General features: G+C 43.4%; 1 protein-coding gene across 1 annotated transcript; it reads left to right on the forward strand.

Annotated features, from left to right (window-relative positions):
* Positions 1 to 772: 772 nt before the first annotated feature.
* ca4c (carbonic anhydrase IV c) lies at positions 773 to 13,788 on the forward strand (the record flags this gene model as incomplete). Its single annotated transcript, XM_079508916.1, has 8 exons — positions 773 to 824; positions 7,137 to 7,184; positions 8,195 to 8,359; positions 8,508 to 8,653; positions 9,206 to 9,298; positions 10,913 to 10,979; positions 12,060 to 12,223; positions 13,600 to 13,788. The coding sequence occupies 8 exons, from the start codon at positions 773 to 775 to the stop codon at positions 13,786 to 13,788; spliced, it is 924 nt and encodes a 307-aa protein (XP_079365042.1).
* Positions 13,789 to 14,944: the final 1,156 nt, after the last annotated feature.

The raw sequence follows: 14,944 nt of genomic DNA on the forward strand, positions 1-14,944 counted from the left end.
AAGGTAGGCCGTTCCACATTTTGGTGGCATAGGAGCGAAAAGAATTTAGTCCCTTGTTTGTGCCGAATCTGGGTTGCACATGGTTTGTTGCACTCCCTCTGGTGTTGTGGGTGTGGACTTCATTAACATTAAGGAAGTATTTGGACAGGTACATGGGTATATATTATTATATATTATTATATATTATTATAGGGGGAAGGGACGACATCACTGTGCAATCACTGATCTCTTTTTTAAGTTGTACTGAAGTTTTACATTTCTAAAACTGTACTGCATTTCGTGACTTATTGTAACATTAAAAGGATTCAGAACATAAAAATTAAAATCAAATGTTGGTTTGCATTTCCTAAGGAGGATGGGGGGATGGGTAAGTTGCACGGTGCACATAGCACATTGCCAAGTTTTGGCAATGTGCGGTCATCAAATCATTGACTCAGGAATGTGACAAAAACAAACTTTTTTGTTATTTTGAAGTCTCCATGAATTCAAGGCTTCATGGGGTGTGTAATTGATAGAAAATCTTTGGGTTGAACTTCTCCTTTAACATCAGAAATTGAATAATGTTATTAAATGAATTCAATTAAAGTGCTGATTGAATGCTATTTTGTTGCTGACTTTGTGTATACATATCTGGCTATTGACTCCCTCCTCCCAACTCTATCACATGCACACACACACTCAGCTTGTGTGCAGCTGACTCTGCCCTCACTCAGGTGTTTATGTCCAGTATGTGAGGTCGTATGTGGAGACGAGACGGTGGTGTTCTTGAACGATGGGCTTCTCTCTCTACCTGACTCTGCTTTCTGTCCTTCACCAAGGCACAGGTAAGAAAATAATAACAATAAACTTTATTTGTATAGCACCTTTCATGACATGAAATGCAGCTCAAAGTGCTTTACAGAGCAATATTCAAAAGAAAAGCAAAAGCATAAAACAACATTAAAATAATAGCACAAAAAAAGTCAGTGAATAAGGCAAAACAGTGAGGACATGAATAACAACACAGAATTAAGAATCAACTAAAAGCAAGAGTGAAAAAATAGGTCTTGAGCTGGGATGGACACTATTTAACGTTATCATTCTATGCTTTGTCACGGTCTAGTTATGTTTAACTGCTGTAGTATTTAGAATGCCACAAAGTACAAAGTTATTGGTAAAATAAGTTCTGCATGCTAGATATCAGACAACTGTCACTAAATAACACCACTACTAACCATGACTACTGTCGTAGTGGTCGGGTGAAAACCTCATGTCCAAAACCGTTTATTTATTAAAATAGTGAAAATAGTACTGTACAAGCTCTCAACGTCATTGTGAGCATGTAAATCTGCCATTTTCACTACTTTTGTGCGACACTCTTGTCTTGTATGATGAAGTAGGTTAGTAGGGCATACATTTACTGAAAAAAAAACAGAAAAAGGCGATGAGACGGCAATGTAAATGATACCACGATTACTAACTAATACCACTGCTAAATATCACTGCTGCTAACTAGCACCACCGCACTGCTACTACTAACACACACACACACACACACACACACACACACACGCGCGCACGCACGTTTTTTATCAACCCCCAGGTTGGACTCGAACCCGGGCCAGCTGCAGGAAGGCCAACAGCCACACCTATTGTATATTATTATGCCATGTGCACTCACTATGCGAGCCACCAAGATGCCTTGATTACATCCTTTTGACCTTGATTATGACCTTGTTCTTTGACCTTTTGACCTTGATTATGACCTTGTTCTTTGACACAAGCCTTTTTCATCTCAAATGGATTAGATTTTGTATGCTCAGAGTTATATTAACATTAAACATTTTAAGTGTAGATGTACTGTAGCCTGTAAGTGCCAAGGTTTGGACATCTTTGACACTTTCCTTTGGGTAGTCCTGTCCTGTCCTGTCCTGTCCTGTCCTGTCCTGTCCTGTCCTGTCCTGTCCTGTCCTGTCCTGTCCTGTCCTGTCCTGTCCTGTCCTGTCCTGTCCTGTCCTGTCCTGTCCTGTCCTGTCCTGTCCTGTCCTGGCCAGGCCAGGCCAGGCCAGGCCAGGCCAGGCCAGGTGCACAGGCCTAGATGCTGGCTCCACTTGTGCATTGTTCTCTCCCGGCACAAAACATTGTCGCCTCTCAAAGAGAACCATTATTGGTGCTTGTGTGTTCTTAATCTGTGTTCTTGTTTTTGGATGAATGGCCCTCTATATAAAACGGTTTATTCCCACCACAGAGTCTGGTATCTGAGTATCTCTCAACAATACAATAGTGACAAGAACTTCATTCAACTTTTTTACTTCACCCGCCACACCTGTCCATAGCTGGAGTTTAGTGTAGTGTTTGTTTAGGGCTGGGACCCAGGCGTGGGTCATGATATGTTTTTGACAGGGTCCTTGATCAAAGGATAAAATATATATGTTTGTGCGTGCGTGCGTGCATGCATGCCTAGCGTTCTGAACACATCATAGGAATATGACAGCAACACAGCTTAACGTATTTTGCACTGTGGCTTATGATGGCTAAACTACAATATATTGAAGAATTTGAGTTGTCACTTTTGAAATTCACCTTTGAGCATTACATTTCAGAGCTTCTGTAGTGTGTCAGGTTGCCTGAGGGCTTCATTAGGTTGGTTCATGTTACTCATTGGCAGTTAAGAGTCCCATGATGACTTAACCTCCTGTTTGCCCTCCACGCTGAATGTGTCCATCTCAGCAGTGTCTTAGCATCCAACGGGACGGTTATGGGGGGGGGATCATCTGTGTTGTGTGTGTGCGTGCGTGCGTGCGTGCGTGCGTGCATGCATGCGTGCTTCTGTGTTTTTAACTTTGTGTGTGTAAAGGTTGGCCGGACGGCCAAGGCTCTTAAGAATTAGACAACTGTCCAAGAATGCTTTTTGTTGGGAGTTTTTATTTACCAAACCTCTCCAAACACCAACTTGGCAGTGCAATAATATTTACAGTGATGGAGTCGGCTGTCTAATAATAGGCATATCATGAAATAGTACTTGCACGAAAACATAGGTTAGGGTTAGGTTTCTGGTTTAAGGACTTCAGTGTTTTGTACGTGTAGATTGTACGTCCCTGTTGGTCTCTATAGGGCACCCCGTGACATTTCCTCCCCCCTTTGAAGACGCCTCCTGTGGCGTCCTCAAAAGTCTGCTGCACAGTTCTGACCCAGTTCCGTAGATTAGAGAACTACAGACTAGAGTTGCCGATCCTGCTGCCACCCACTGCAGCTATAGGTGCCATTGGCTGCGCCCTGGTTGCCTCAGTGTCCACTGGAGCTGGGTGATGATCTGGGGGTTGAACATGTTGAGCTTCTGCTCGTGCCTCCTCTTGAACCGCATGAAGGCCTCAAACCCTCTAGCACTGTTGAGAAACACAGCCTCTTAGGGAAGTGGTTGTGTCCACCATATGGGCTGGAAGCCTTCCTCAAGGGCTCCCCCTGTGGCACCGTCCTCCTCCGAGCGCATAGCTTGCTTCTGCCGGTGACGTCATTGCTTTGGAGGCATTCTGGACTGTCCTTATCTGTTTTTCTTCAGCCACCACATGTAAAGGTTGGCCGGACGGCCAAGACCCTAAGAAATATACAACTATCCAAGAATGCTTTTTGTTGCGTTTTTTTATTTACCAAACCTCTCCAAACACCAACCTGGCAGTGCAATAATATTTACAGTGCTGAACTGTCCAAACATTGGCATATGCTGCAGTTGCAGCTCCCATTTTTAACCAGGTGGGTCATACCAAGAATACTCCCAGTAATTTGTATCAATTAACTTAAACGAGGCAAACTATGTCCCATAAGTCTACAATTACATCAATTATTTTCATTTCATTTCCGGCGCCACTTCATTCACAAACAAAGAAAAAACACAATACAGGAACAAACATCCCTCTCCTCTACAATAGGCCGACTTGGCACCTCCAAATCAACAGGAGAACTTCCAGCACTGGCTCTCCACTTTTGACTTTTGTTTTGTCAAACTTTAGAGGAACCAATTTAAGTTTAACCTTTCCAGTTCCTTCTCACAATTGTGTTATGCCAATTAATTAAGCCTCCCCACAAAGTTGTGTGCTGCCACTGCTTTGATCACCAGCTCAGCGGCCTTTTGTGGTCATAGTGTCTGTCCTGAGATTGGGAGGTCGGAGGTTCAATACCGCTGTCATTTAACAAAAAACTGGGACTCAATGATAGGCTCTTGACCTACGTGTGTGTGTGTGTGTGTGTGTGTGTGTGTGTGTGTGTGTGTGTGTGTGTGTGTGTGTGTGTGTGTGTGTGTGTGTGTGTGTGTGTGTGTGTGTGTGTGTGTGTGTGTGTGTGTGTGTGTGTGTGTGTGTGTGTGTGTGTGTGTGTGTGTGTGTTGTGTGTGGAGGTCGGTTGATCAGCATGCTGACTCGGGGGGAAACAGAGCGTAATTCGGTTAATAACCCTACAGACCAGGCTAGATTGGTTCAAGGTGGAGCTGTCCTTATAAGTGTCATTAGTGTGGTTGCCCTAACAGGCAACCGGGAATCGTGTGCTTGTATTTTGCTAAGAGATCCGTTGTATAGTTTAATTGATATTAATTAATTAGTTCTCCATAGACTTATAATGGGGAAATCGAAGACTATTTTTTTCCCTTGGAGACCGTAAGCGCCATATTTACAAGACTTGGGGGGGAGGTTCATAATAATTATGAAAATTAATTGAAAGGGAATTACATCAGTCTGCCTCATGGTGGCGCTATTACAGCCCACTTTGCGTTTTTCCCTATAACTCTTGAACCGTAAGTCTTCAAATCTAAATTTCCTTTTCCATGGATTCCTTGGGTCATGATGCATTTCCACATATAGGCCACGCCTATTTTCGTCAGGGAAAATCCTGCAAATTTGAATTTTCTCCAAAACACACTTTTGGCTCCTCCTCCTACAGATTTTGTCCAAATCTCACAAAAATCGGCACACATGATCTTCGGACCTATCCGATTAAAATACCAACTGCAGAATTTTGGTAGTGCGTATACTTCGGCCGTAATCGTCGTCCGAAGTTAGTAGGAGGGGCCTATTTTACAAAAAAATGCCACAAATCACGAACGGAATGTCCAAACCATCCCAAATTTGAATCACATGTCCCGGGTGGTTCAATCAACCAAGTTCCAAAAGCAATTCCATTTTCATCCATAGGGGGCGCCGCAAATGCGAAAAATGTATTGTTGCAAAAACATGATTTTGGGGGGATAAATCTCCTCCGAATTACTTACGCATGATCACAAGGTTGACGCGACATTGTAATTGGCTAGCAACATTAGTGGGAGGGGCCTATGTAAGCGACTGCGGCAACCACACTTTGCACTTTTTCAAAATTGCAACCTTTCCAGTTTATATTCCTATTTGAATAGAAAAGAGAGGTCGCACACAATGCATCGCATCGCGACGCATTGTGAGCTTGTAGATCAGCTATTTTCAAATGGTCGAAATGTATATAGGGTTGAAGTGGTTACAGTAATGTATGTTTTTCTAATCAAAATGTAAATCTCCAAAGTAACTAGTAACTAAAGTTTTCAAATAATTGTAGTGGAGTAAAAGTACAAATGTTGGCTCTGAGAGTAGTGGAGTAGATGTAAATGTATTGGAAATTGGAATACAGTCAAGTAAAGTACAAATACCTCAAAATTAAGTAAAGTAGTAAATGTACTTAGTTACTTTCCACCACTGGGTTAACGGCAGGAGGATGAGTTAACAAAACGTCAGCAAAGAGAGAAGTATATGACCAAGCTGTCCGTCTGATGACAAAAAAGATTACGAAAGAAAGGAGAGAGAAGTATGACTAAGACACAGAAGTGGTCAATGTTATCCTCAACTTCATATTGACATCTGTTGCCCAGATCATATCTCACACCAGGGTTGCAGGGCTGAATCATTCAGGCCGCGGTAGTCAAGTCATACACCCAGCCAGGCCACCCTATCCCTATACCCACACGCGTGTACGTTTGGATTACAACAGAGCCATAGAGTATAGACAGAGTTGCGACATTGATGGGGCAGAAAACAGCCCGGTCACGTGGTTCGCATGTACTCGCGCGAGCCCTATCGACTACAATAGATTCTATAAACTTCCGGTGTCCCTATTCGCCAATAGAAGTCTATGTAGAAGAGGACTGGCCCCATGAAGTGAACGGAGTTGTCGTAACTCTGTCTATACTCTATGGGCTCTGGATTACAAGTAGGGCTGCACGATATGGACAAAATTTCATATCTCTGTATTTATGCCAAATATTGCGATATCGATACGATATACAATATTACCGTTAAAATGTCATATTCTACATTTTAAGTGTTGCAACACTTATACATACACGTGTGGGGATTGAAAAAACATAAAACCTGGGTGATCTACTGTATGCTATCAAATTGTATGTTTATTCACGCAGCATAGTACTGTACAGTATATGAATGATACATTCTCTGGCTGATTTTAGTTTCTACCCTTCTAAGGACCAGCTGAGACCCCAACTTTGAGAACCAATGGTGTAGTGACGGGCGGGAACCCCTTTTGGTGTTTTAAGAATTATGTTATACTTTAGCTATATTTGGTTTCAAAACAGGCCGTATGCGGGTACACTATAGTAGCTTTTCGTGTTGGGGCCCTTTACTTTAGAATCATATGATAGACTGACTGATCAGCTGGTTATGTTCTTTCACCACTTTATTATTTGTATATGTAACAATACATAACATTATATGAGAGCCGCTATAATTAAGATTTCCAGGGTGAATGCCTCTGACTTAATTGGCCTAATTTTCTACAGTGCCACCCTGCTCTTTGGGCCCTGCAGGGCTTGTGCCCAGAATTTCCCATTCAGGAATCCAGCTCTGACGCATCCCCAAAGCTAGTTAGTGTGGTTGCCCAAAAGGCAACCAGACTATTGTAATTGTAACACTTTATTATTATTAGTGTGGTTGCCCGCCGCGCTCGGGAATGATTAGTTGATTTGACCCCCAATCCAACCCATTGATGCTGAGTGCCAAGCAGGGAGGCATTGGGTCCCATTTTTACAGTCTTTGGTATGACCCGGCCGGGGATCGAACCCCGACCTCCCAGTTTCAGGGCGGACACTCTAACCACAAGGCCACTGTCTGGTTTCCGTCCCTCCCATGCAGGCCAGTGGTGTTACCAGGACCAATACTCCTGTGACGACAAATGCAGAGGTAAGACAAGGCACAAATCACACACTCAACCAATACAGCTTGTGGCCGCAGGACAAATGGGGAAAATAAGTTATAACCAATGGATCCAATGCAGTTATTATTTAGTCACTGATGATAATACTTTTGGTTAAATATTTCTGAAAAGCACGGCAGAGTAACCCTAATGCTAACGTCGCATGATTTTCACCCACACAATTATAAGGTTAAGGTTGTGTGATTTGCATTGTCTCGCTGATGTCTGAGACTGTGGGTGGGTCCTTCATGGGCACCTTCAGGCTGCTCAGTGACATCACCGAAGGTAGGCTTGTTTCCCTGCCCCCAATTGGGTGATTTTGGAGTAATAAGCCTATTTCACAGAATTTCCCCGCCCCCTTAATACGCCCCCTTTCGGGGCTAGTGGTGATAGCGTGACGTCACTCCATAGACGCTACATGTTAACAGAGGTAATTTAAGAAGTCTACAACTTTTGTTTTCTCAAGGTAAGGTTTGTTCTATCTGTTCGAGCTGATTTACCATCTTGTTTGCTTCATAATAATATTGGTCTGTCACATTTTTACAATAGAAAATGTACTTAGATTCTCCAGAGAAAAAAACGTGTAAATGCTAATGTTAAATGACACCACTATTTACCGGAAGTGGGCGTGGAAAGCGGGCTGTGAGATAGGCCTATTGGGTGTTTTCACCCAACATTATAGTGATAGAGTGGGCTCTCTTACAGTTAATCAGCCATGTATATATATATATTTTGTGTCATTCTTTGTTAACAATTCCCACATTTTTCCTACATGAATTGAGCTCTAATAATGGTATTGTTTTTATAGGTCCCCCCCTCCCCCCAATATTTGTGATATTTTATATTGAAACATCAAAGAAGTATTTTTTTATGGAATATATTATATTGGGTAAAATATACCCAACGTTAGTGACGGTGTGATAATATTCAACGTTAGTGTTCTATAGGGACACACTTCCCTGTGCACAATCAGTAGGCTACTCTTCCCTTTTTCTAGACCCCGAGAACTGGGCCGTCCAGTTCCCGAGCTGTGGTGGGTTACGCCAATCACCGATCAACATCGTCACCAACCATGTGCACCCAAACAGCGCCTTGCCACCCCTAGTGTTCACCGGCCACCACGACGTCCTCAACATCACAGTGGAGAACATGGGACACTCCGGTAAACCGAGAAATAACGCTTTTGATCCCTTTCTCTGAACTATAAACTATATTGTTTCTTGTTGCCCAGTTCCCCGCTGAGCTTAAAGCATGTGATAAGATGCCGATCCACATGGCGTGGGGTAAGAGTGTTCCTTTGTTTCCTCCAGCCCACTTTCACCTTCCAACGTCCATCCGTCTGACTGGCGGGGGCCTCCCGGGTCACTACCAAGCCCTGCAATTCCACTTCCACTGGGGCAGTGATGGGAGACCCGGCTCAGAGCACACCATAGATGGTGAAAGGTTCCCTATGGAGGTGAGTAAGTCAGAGGGGCCAGGAAATCACACAGCAATCATATTTCGATTGACTTTCCTATTTTTAGACAGGATAATAAATCAACATCAAGGTGACTGAGTAAGAATGACAGTGAAGTTATGCAAAGGTATACAATGTCACTTACTAATTTTTAGGATAAACAAACATGCCTTTGTTTATTTTCAAAATAATATAGGCTAGACCGCTATAGAGCATGTTACTGGACCCAATGATTGCGTCTTGAAGTGTAATAACTTAATGAATGTCAATGTTTACCACTAGAATCGTGGTACACAACTCAGTGGATCTGAGAGTTGCTCTGTAGTGCCATAGTAGTGGTCAAACATTCCTTGTTCCTTTGTTCACCTTTAACTTTCCATCATTAGGCTACTGTAGAAATGGTCACCATCTATAATACTTCTACTTATTGTACTGTATGCAATGTGATTATGTGGATACATGGCATGTTGTAATTATTGTGTAGAAATGTATACTTCTCTTCATTCTAATTGTCTCATGCCTGTCTTTGTGATCTATCTTCTGTGTGTACAGCTTCACATTGTCCATATTAAGGAGCCCTACGGGTCGCTGGCAGAAGCAGAACATGACATGGCTGGGATAGCGCTGCTGGCCTTTCTGTTTGAGGTACAGGATAGCGCTGCTGGCCTTTCTGTTTGAGGTACAGGATAGCGCTGCTGGCCTTTCTGTTTGAGGTATAGGATAGCGCTGCTGGCCTTTCTGTTTGAGGTATAGGATAGCGCTGCTGGCCTTTCTGTTTGAGGTATAGGATAGCGCTGCTGGCCTTTCTGTTTGAGGTATAGGATAGCGCTGCTGGCCTTTCTGTTTGAGGTACAGGATAGCGCTGCTGGCCTTTCTGTTTGAGGTACAGGATAGCGCTGCTGGCCTTTCTGTTTGAGGTATAGGATAGCGCTGCTGGCCTTTCTGTTTGAGGTATAGGCCAGCACTGTCAACTCCTGAGTATTGACAATAGGAACCCAAATATGATTCTTATTTCTTTGTCCATCCAGATGGGCATATTTTTGAAGCAAATCTAACCAGCAAAACAAAACACATGGAAAACCACATTCCCATCTTGTTTGAAATGTGATTTGTAAATTAAGGACAACATTGCTACTGTACTGATATATTTGTCACTGTGCTGACTGTTGCAGAGACCCAGCCAGACAAACAAAAAATAGGCTAATTATTTGAATGAGCATGTCCACAACACAAATCATTGAAATCAACACCCTTTGAATCAATATTCTAGAACCCTCTGGCCTCATTCACACGTACCAAACACCAATCAAGCAATGTTTGGTCGTTTTTTTGTTTTTTTGGGCCACCGCAATGCATTTCCAATGGGAGTCACATGGTTTGATCAAACATTTGTGTTTGATCGCTGATTGCTGATTGCTCCCCCCTCATCAAACAAAAATGTTTGGTCAAACCATGTGACTCCCATTGAAAATGAATTGGAGCAGCAATCAAAAAGCAATCAGGCATCACACACGGACCGAACATTTGTTGTGTAGGTGTGAACTAGGCCTCTCCCCACAAGTGTATAAAGGCTGTATTATTTTTCCCAATCAGTATAATCAGCAAATGAAAATCAACTATACGTGGGTAATTGTAGACATCTGATAGATGATTCATGGGTATAAGGCCTCATTCACATGTATCAAACACCAATCAAGCAAATGTTTGGTCGTTTTTTAGTTTTTTTGGGCCACCACAATGCTTTTCCAATGGGAGTCACATGGTTTGACCAAACATTTTTGTTTGATGAGGGGGGAGGGGCAGAACACCACCAGCAATCAGCAATCAAACACAAATGTTTGATCAAACCATGTGACTCCCATTGGAAAAGCATTGTGGTGGCCCAAAAAAACAACCAAAACGACCAAACATTTGCTTGATTGGTGTTTGGTACGTGAGAATGAGGCCGCTTCGTACACACATATCAGACGAACATGCTCTGTGCTGTACGTGTTTCATGGCCGCCTCAATGCTTTTCCAATGGAAGTCACGTGGTTTGACCAAACAGTTGTGTGTGATGGGGGGAGGGGGGGCAATCAAACACAAGTGTTTGGTCAAACCACGTGACTTCCATTGGAAAAGCATTGGGGCGGCCATGAAACACAGGCAGAGCACAGAACATTCGTTCTTTATGTGTGTACGAAGCCTAGTGTGTGTATCTGTATGCTCTGCAGTATAGCACCTTTGTTTCTCTAATATCTGCTGTGTATTCCTCTATAGGAGACAACAGAGGACAACCCTCATTTCAACATTGTGATAGATGCTATGGGTCGGGTTCAGAACAATGGTAAGAGACACATTATACAACATAAACCACGATGCATTGTTGTTTACTGGGTGTATATGACAAATAAGTAATAATTCCCCTTTTAATTTTAATCTTAGTTTTTTGTTAAAGCTGCACTACAGTATGTAACTTTCCTCCTCTACCCCGGATGTGAACCCTGTTTCCTGACCTTTGACACAATGTATCAATAGAAGAGCAGGGAGACCAAATACAACCACCCCAATCTATTTACATACTCTAATACAGATTGGGCACATTTATATTTTATTCACTAGTTGGAATGAACACACATTGTGGAAGGTTTAAAGATTTTATTGAATGAAAGAATGGAATGATGAGGAGGAGAGTGGGGGGAGCGGGGCGTGGGTTCCGGGGGGGTCGCCGACCCTGGAGTCTTTGGGGAGGGGGTCGTGTGGTGGTCAGCCCGCGGTACACGTGAAGGCGTGATCCCCCCGTGGGAACTGTGAGGAAGGGAGGAGGTGAGGAGAGAGGGAGGAGGAGATGGAGCAGTGGAGATGCTGCTGGTCCTGAGGTGGTGATGGGGATGGAGGTGGGATACGAAAAGCATAGAGGATGCTGGGTTGTATTGGGCGGGTATAAGTAGGCTCAGGTAGATTGGCGTGGAGGGCGGAGATAAGCCTATCTCACAGAATTTCCCCGCCCCCCTAAATACGCCCCCTTTCGGGGTTAGTGGTGATAGCGTGACGTCACTCCATAGACCTACATGTTAACAGAGGTAATTTAAGAAGTCTACAACTTTTGTTTTCTCAAGGTAAGGTTTGTTCTATCTGTTCGACCTGATTTACCATCTTGTTTGCTTCATAATAATATTGGTCTGTCACATTTTTACATTAGAAAATGTACTTAGATTCTCCAGAGAAAAAAACGTGTAAATGCTCATGTTAAAGACACCACTATTTACCGGAAGTGGGCGTGGAAAGCGGGCTGTGAGATAGGCCTATTGGCGTGAAGGTATGGTCAAGGTGTGTTCCTCCGCCTCCTGAACATCTGTTGTTCCAACTCCATTTCATGAAAAAAGTTAGATAATGCTGTTTTAACTATAATAACCCTGCTTCTCAGGCAGTACCACCGTCATCCCAAACCTTCGACTCAGTGACATCATTCCGGATGCAAAAGACCTCCATAGTTACTATCGCTACGTGGGGTCCATGACCACGCCGGGCTGCGAGCAGGCGGTCGCTTGGACCGTGTTCCACAAGATGCTACCCATCAGCAGCCGACAGGTACGTACGCTGTTGTTTTGTTCAAAGGTGACCTTGGGGGCCACCTCCACATCAGTGTAAAATAAAAACTAAACAAAAACTAAGCTATGATGACTAAAACTATGACTAAATATAATATTGACAAATTTCATCAACAAATAAAAACTATAGGCTACTAAAATGTTAGGGAGGGACTTACTAGTTGGAACTTGGAGGTCCTCTGTTACTCATCATGTTTGCACATATAACCCTTATTTATTGAATGGCATTTGCACAGCACATTTGCACTTTAAGTAATTTGCAGTTCACCTTAGTGCAATATGGAGAGTGCAATATGTTTGTAGTGTGAGGTTTTATTGTTGAGACTTGAGCTACTTTGATTGAAATACTTAACAGTACCTGTGTGTGTCAGTAGATCAGGGTTAATTTTTCCTGCACATTTTGATTTAGTATTTATTATACTGGTATCATTGTACGTTTAGTATGTTTTAGAGTTTGAATACACCCCTGTAAATGGAGCAGTCCAGGCTCATTAGCTGCAGCAGTGCAGCCTGGTATAAAAGGCTGCCAGTTGTCAAGAGTTATAAGAGAAAGAGGGGTGGGGAAGCTGGGCACCACCATGCAAAGAGAATGTTGTCTTTGTTTTTGGTGAATGAATATACCAGCTGGTTGAACTCTATGCCATGCCTCCATCATGTACTGCATTCCAACCGCTGGTCATTCTATCACACAAGTGGAGAAGACTGAAGAGATCCAGTAGAACTAAAAGACAAGTCATTTTATGTTTGGTTGCACTCGGGTGTTGTGCTCTGAAAATAGCGGATTGTGAGCTTGTAGATTGGCTATTTTCAGCATGGAACCAAGTGTAAAATCTAGAAAGAGACTCATTTACTCCATCTATTATAGGCTACCTCTAGAACCCAGTGGATCTCAATCTGTGGGATGGGGCCCACTACTGGGCCATGAGGATATTGCAAGTGGCCCCCAAATAATTGGCAACAACACTTCCACAAGATCTTTTGTAAAAAAAAATCTTTTAAACATTGAAAAATGAGTTGCTATACCAGTAAATCGGAACGTAAACTATGAACACAATCGACTGATTAATCATTGAAATATGAAAATGCATTTTCAAGTTTTGAGAACCATTTCACTGCTCTAGCAGCTTGTTTTTACACCACATCTCCACCAGGGGTCATCTTTTGCATGTTCCTTTTGTAAATGACAGCTGGCATCATTGGAAGCTCTGTGACGCTTGTCTTGTAGTGTTTTGTTTGTTCCCATCTTCGCCCATTTGCCATGATACATAAATTAAGGATAACTACATTTGTCTCCTCCCTTCCATCCTCTCTCTTCCTCCCTCCCTCCCTCCCTTTTCTCCTTCCTCTCCTCTCCAGCTGGTTGCTGTGACTCAGCAGTGTCGTTTCTGGACCGGCCAGCGGATGACGGACATCTTCCGTCCTACGCAGCCTCTTGACGGCAGAGTGGTGTACCGGTCCGATGCCGGTGCGGTTCTGCCCGGACTGATGGGCATGTTGCTGTGTGTTCACTCACTGGTGCTGGGGTCTGTTGTGCTGGGCCACTGAATGAGCCAATGAAAGACACCCACAAACAACAAGATATCATGGATCTGCTGTGGATCAATCAGTGTGTGTGTGTGTGTGTGTGTGTGTACAGCAGTGGTTCCCAACCGGGGGCCCTGGGTACCAAATATCACAGGGGAGGCTGGGTATGAGGCCTTGTCTGTTTGAAAGTAGTCAAAACATTTGAACGTGTTCTGCAAAATCGGAACTTGCTTTCATCCACTTTGAACATCTATTTTGGGCATGTCATGTTGTCAAAAATAGTTAAAAATAAATAAGATTCATTAAACTTTTGGGTCAAGAATACAAATCCGATCAACCAGGTCACAGTGCGTCACATCCCAACATGTGTGCTTGTAGATTGGCTATTTTCGTTATTTGTCGTACGAGAACTATAATGTGTGACATATGTGCATACATACAGATGCATCACATGTAAGAGGGGGGGGGGGGGGGGGGCTATAAGGAAACAGGTTGGGAATCAGGTATACAGGCTAGTTGTTGTGACACTGTGTGCATGCATGTTGCACAGCACCCTCTTTACAGGCTAGTTGTTGTGACACTGTGTGCATGCATGTTGCACAGCACCCTCTTTACAGGCTAGTTGTTGTGACACTGTGTGCATGCATGTTGCACAGCACCCTCTTTACAGGCTAGTTGTTGTGACACTGTGTGCATGCATGTTGCACAGCACCCTCTTTACAGGCTAGTTGTTGTGACACTGTGTGCATGCATGTTGCACAGCACCCTCTTTACAGGCTAGTTGTTGTGACACTGTGTGCATGCATGTTGCACAGCACCCAGTTTACAGGCTAGTTGTTGTGACACTGTGTGCATGCATGTTGCACAGCACCCTCTTTACAGGCTAGTTGTTGTGACACTGTGTGCATGCATGTTGCACAGCACCCTCTTTACAGGCTAGTTGTTGTGACACTGTGTGCATGCATGTTGCACAGCACCCTCTTTACAGGCTAGTTGTTGTGACACTGTGTGCATGCATGTTGCACAGCACCCTCTTTCTCAACACCAAAATGTCTAACAAAGACAAAATGGCAAAGGCCCTTTAGACTGCAGTCCCATCAAATAAATCTAAACCCAAACAAGTCACATGGAATCTGATTTTGATCAGGTTGTTGCATTCAGACTGAGACGGATCTCC

This window comes from Electrona antarctica (genome assembly GCF_951216825.1).
Source record: "Electrona antarctica genome assembly, chromosome: 8".
Lineage (NCBI taxonomy): Eukaryota > Metazoa > Chordata > Actinopteri > Myctophiformes > Myctophidae > Electrona > Electrona antarctica.